The following is a 5,746-nucleotide window of genomic DNA, read 5'->3' on the forward strand; positions in this document are numbered from 1 at the left end:
TGGTCGCTACCGTCTGTCAGCGATGTCAAATGTCAACGAGGGCATGCATGTTCGAACGCGGCAGCTGTTTATCTTATCGTGCCAACTTCCTTATGGAATCAATCACGGAAGAATTACCACGCACGAACATGCATGCGCAGAACATGGTGGTTGTTTAAGTGGCACTCTTTATGGATAAACGAGATTAGCGACTAGCCTAAGGTGAATAGCCGTCTCAATAATTTTTTTACGAAATGATCTTTTTCTATTTGGATTATTCAATGCATCTCAAAACACATTGAAAACAAAAATAGAGAGAAATTTTAACGAGAGAAAATCGAGGCAACACGACTCCATAAATAGTATATAAAACGTAGGTTCTATTTAAAATCAATTAATACTTAAAAGATCATAACTAGTAAAGAAAAAAAAAGATAAACAATGAGCAATGAAACTCTTCAAGTTGATTATCTAGAGATAAGAGAATTTAAGACTACATATGTGTATGTGAATTTTATGCATCTAGTAACAAAAAGAATGACCGCACAAGATGCTGAAATTTCAGCCCAAGTGTATGAGAAGAGAAAAAAAATGATATCATCCATATAAATCTAAAAAAAAAGATGTCATTTTGGGTGGTATAATGGGGTTCAAATGGCTAGTTCAAACTCTTTCATTACCCTACCTTTCTATTTATAGGTTAGGAAAATTGACCCTAAGTTTGATAGCTTTTTCTCAAAACACCCCTCCCTTTAGTACATTTCTACTTACCATTGAGAGTATTTTTGTCCTTTTTTCTCCATTCATCGGACAGCTATGACACATTCATGATTTAGCTTTGTCTCGACGCAAGCTTCATGATGGTGTCACGTACTCCTACAGTCCTCCTACGATTTTAAGGCCAAACCGCAAAACCACCTGCACGCTTCTCAAAGCGTGACTCGCCGCCTTGTTTACACCTTAAGCAAGCATTTCGATGTCAACGTGTGTACTCTGTCATGCGATCTTAACCGCCGGCAAATCTCTCCAGCTCCCAATCCTTCAGATCGCCTTGTCACTTGCGCCGGCATCCCATTCACTTAATTTTATCAACACGCTGTCTTCATCCGTCTTTCATACTTTGCTTGACATCTATATGTTCAGCTAGAATTACCCTTGACTCCGCTCGGTCTTCTTGATCGTCCAACACCAAGCACTCCACTTGCTCCTGATCATCTCGCCATCGATTGTCAAGTTACATCTATCACCTGCGCACCATAAGACGAGCAAACGCATATATCCAACTTCAATTCCAGTTAGTCTATAATCAATATACTCAAATAAAATCTCAAATCAATACAAATCACATCAAAGCTCATATAAAATCGAAAATAATCAAGCCAAATAAATACTAATATCAATCACTCAACATAAATAAACCAAGTTATATTTTAACTTGTTGCTCACTTTACATTTTCTGCTGACTTAAGCTTCTGCTGATAAACCTACGTCAGCATTCATTTTCTGGTGACTAGTGCAAGTGCGCGGCGTCTATATAAACATGCATCGACTGATCTAGAGACAGAACAGCTAGCCAAGAGTTACAGCATCTCTTGTAGAGCTCTGCCAGAAGCAGAGAAGGGGGTGAGGGGAGAAGAATGGCCATAAAAATGGATAGGACGGGGATCATCGTGTCCGCGGTGGTCGGGTCTCTAGGGCTGTTGAGTGCCATCTTGGGCTTCTCGGCAGAGGGGACAAAGCTCACTGTAAGCACTACTGATCTACCTAAGTACCTAGCTAGTTTGTACATATGCATGCATGATCTTGTTGGGACTTTTTCTCTTTAAAGGGTTTAAAGGGCATGCATGATCTTGTTGAGCTGTGATATATCTTGGCGTGTGTCGTGCGCTCGCGCGTGCACATGCTTAACTGAACTCGAATCATGCATGCAGCCGTATACCATACTGGTGTATGGCGACCAGTGCATCTACCCGCAGAACCCCGCGCTCGCGCTAGGGGTCTGCGCCACCATCTTCCTGCTGGTTGCCCAGATCACCATCTCGGCGGTCGGCGGTTGCTGCGGCTGCTGCAAGTCCCGCGCCATTCCTTCCGAGACCAAGCGGATCGTCGGCATCATCTGCGCCGTCTTCTCGTGGTAAGTAACCACCGCTGATCACCACGCGCGCTTTATACGAAGTTGGGCGTGAACAGATGACCGAACGAGTATACGTGATGCGTTCAGGATAGCGGCCTTGACCGCGTGCGTGCTCCTCTTGGAAGGCGCGTCGTGGAACGCCAACGTGGTGCGGGAGACCGCGCCGGACTGCTACTACCTCAAGGACGGCGTCTTCGCTGGCGCGGGCGTGCTCACCCTCGCCGCCGCGGCGCTCGGTATCACCTCCTTCATCATGCTGCGGAGGCAGCCGGCCACGGCGGCGCCCGCAGTGGCTGCAGGCGGGCAGCCGCTGGGCGCTGGGATCGCGATGGGCCATCCACAGTTCCCTCCGGCAGCGGGTGCAGGTGCACAAAGCAAGCCAAGCGAGCAGCCGCCGCCCGCCGGGATCGCGATAGGCCACCAGCAGTTCCCACCATCGAGTAGCCCGCAGTACCCTTCGAATCCTCAGGGATACGGGCAAGCTCAGGTCGCTCCTACTGCTTCTCATCCACAAGGGTACGGCGGACAAGCACCACAGAACCCACAGTTCCCTCCTCATCTTCCTGCTCATCAAGGCTACGGACCCCACGCACCGATACAGCCGTCCTCACATTCTCAAGGGCACCCCGCCGGCGCGGCGCCGCCGGCAGCGGCTGGCGCGCCTGAACCAGGCCAGCAGCCGCCGCCCTCCGGGGTCCCGATGTGCCATGGCCACCCGCATAACCCGCAGTACCCTTCGAGCCCTCAGGGATACGGGCAAGCTCAGGTCGCTCCTCCTGCTTCTCATCCACAATGGTACGGACAAGCACCACAGTACCCTTGTCAGCCTGAGCTATCCATGCAAGTTCCGGTCCCTCCTACTTCTCCTCCTCCGCAAGGGTAAGAGCAACAAGCAGAACTACCAACAGGTGTTCGCAAAGAAGATCCGACAACAACGGCTGGGGATATCCTTCTATCTATGGTGACTGGTGCTACTACTGGAGGTGATGTTGGAGCTACAAATTATGGGAATACCGCCTAATCCGATGTTCTCTTCGTCATGCTCGTCGTCAACAAATTAGTCTTCCTTGAGTGTTCTGCTGAGTCTAATTATTTAGTTGTTCAAGCTTTTCTGCTCTGGTGGTTTAGTCTCAGTTTGTTGTTCGTTCTTCCTAGATTCTGCCAGGGGCTGTCTGTCTTCCTTGTTCTAGTTTGAATCATCCCTATGTTCTGCGAGCTCGGGCTATATATATATTCCAGTACTTGTAACTACCGATGTGGCCCGTGAAAATTGCACGGCTAAACTACTTATTATGAATTACTTTTTTTATATTGAGCATGTTTACCATCTTTGGAAAATATCAAGAATTATAACTAGGGACATACCAACTTTCGGCGCCGCTGAAGATATAATTTGATGATATCGTAAAAACAATCTTTTATCTTTAGTTTGACGCACTTTACGTCTCTAGTTTTTGACGCTCACGTCCTCCAGTCGATAGCTACCTCATCCTTATTGGCTCACGTCCTCCAGGCGATAGCTACCTCATCCTTATCCGTCATGCACGGGCCCAACCTAGGGTTCTGAGAATGCGCTCTAACTAGCACGATTTGGCCATCGTTGACATCACCCCTACGTCTTAAACCGGGATCACGGTACTACTAAAATACTGGGCATGTGTTTGATTGACTATTAGCCTTTATCTCAGACGATAGCTACTCTAGTGTACGCTCCATTTTCATTCGTTCCTCTGCAGTGCAGCTTGACGCATCAGAAACAGTGAGTCGAAGTCACCTGGACAAAAGCGCACAACATATGTGCAGTACAGCTGTCTGTACTCCCGAGTCGTCCCGATGACTTACTCGCTGCCATTCAGTATGAACGGTAGAAAGAAAACAATGGTAGGTCTCCGTTGACTTATCATGTTGTCTATCAATTATTGCTATAGTTAAGGTGAATAAAAAGTTTACCGTATTGATTAGGTACATTTTAAGTAGTGGTAGACATGAAAAAATGAAGCGAATTGTTGTATTATATTGGAATTAGGATTGACTTGTGTTTGGTGTATTTGGGATAATCATATATAGATTTATATTTGGTATCGGAGGGAGGAAGAAGCAAGCAAGATAACTTGGTATTGAAAAGAAAATGGCGCCGTAACGTAACCCGGCCGGCTCCTCTAAGCCCCTGCGTGACGGCTAGCCGTTGTAGTTCAGCCTCCACTATCCCGACGACTTACTTATGGAGTCAACCAACCATGGAGAAACCACACCGAACATTCTCAGAACGAGATGGCTGTTTAGTTAGTACGCTTACCGATCCGTCTTGACTTAAGCTTGTGATTTTGAGGCCCAGCTGAGCTCTCTGCTAGTGCGCAGTATTTATAGGCATGTTTGGTATAGCTTTTCTTGATTTATTTAAATTTTTTGTGGAGAGTGATTTTCTGGGGGAAGTAATTTTGTGGTTGAAAGTGATTCTCTAGAATAAACTATATGGAGGAAGTGATTATGTGTGGGTTTCAGCTCCCTAGCTTTTAGTTTATTTCAGAGAATCATTCCCACGGATTCCACTCAGGGAGCTAAAAGCCTAAAGCTGTTATTTAGCATAGCTCCCTCTGATTCCAGCCGAAAAGTTACTCTAAAAGCTCTGCCAAACAAGCCTATAAGCATATATACATCAAGTGATCTAGAGACGGGGTAACCAAACCTCTATTGTGTCTCAACGACCCACAGGATCGCGCGCACACGACCACCTCGTATCCAACCACGATCTCTCCAACCACGACCAGCACGAGACCGACCAGTACGTGTCTGAGCACAACCAGTCTAGAGATTCGCGACTGCGAGCGAGCAACCAGTCCTCTGACCACGTAAGCGATCAGTAGTATCCGAGCGATTACACGAGTGACCGATCGTGTTGTGCTCGATCACACATCCGTCGCGTACGAACTCGATCACGCGATCATGTAGCTATACGTGAGTCTCGAACTTCCCGACGTGGATACAAGGACGAATACTCGACGAGAATAGAGAAGCAAGATAAAAAAAACTCTCTAGAGGAATTTTTACGATTCTATTCAACTTATCTCAACTTGCGACTTTTTTTCGACTAATCTGGCATACAATCTAGGGATTACAACTCTATATTTATAGCGACTTGCTAACTTAGAATCCTAACATGAATCGTGCCATCCCACGATCTGATTCTGAACTCTAATTTTGACTTGAACTAGACCTGTGCACACCGCACGTTACAAAGTCCTAAACACATTCAAACTAAGACTCTAACTTGAATACAGCTCCAAACCGCGTAAGACGAGTCCCCGAGGCCTACGACCAGGATTAAGTCCAACATATTCCCCCTTAATCCTGACGTGGGCCAAGATCATGAACTCCCAATAGATGTCGCATGACCGCCAACTTCATAGCCAATAATGCCTTCATTACAGCGTTAGCTCACTGCTCCTCCGTGCAGATGAAATCCACCTCATCTGTCCTCCTTCAACACACTCACAGATGAAATGAAACTTGGTGTGAATGTGTTTGTTGCAGCCATGAAACACTGGATTCTTTATCAAAGCAATCCCTGATTTGTTATCAACAAACAATTTGACTGCTTTGGGCTCTTCTCCTATCAGCTCCCCCAACAGACAT

General features: G+C 46.4%; 1 protein-coding gene across 1 annotated transcript; it reads left to right on the forward strand.

Moving 5' to 3' along the window:
• Window positions 1-1,557: 1,557 nt before the first annotated feature.
• LOC133884950 (uncharacterized) lies at window positions 1,558-3,421 on the forward strand. Its single transcript, XM_062324565.1, has 3 exons — window positions 1,558-1,724; window positions 1,911-2,113; window positions 2,201-3,421. The coding sequence occupies exons 1-3, from the start codon at window positions 1,617-1,619 to the stop codon at window positions 2,994-2,996; spliced, it is 1,107 nt and encodes a 368-aa protein (XP_062180549.1). The 5' UTR covers window positions 1,558-1,616; the 3' UTR covers window positions 2,997-3,421.
• The last annotated feature ends 2,325 nt before the right edge of the window (window positions 3,422-5,746 follow it).

The sequence above is a fragment of the Phragmites australis genome, chromosome 11 (assembly GCF_958298935.1).
Source record: "Phragmites australis chromosome 11, lpPhrAust1.1, whole genome shotgun sequence".
Classification (NCBI taxonomy): Eukaryota; Viridiplantae; Streptophyta; class Magnoliopsida; order Poales; family Poaceae; genus Phragmites; species Phragmites australis.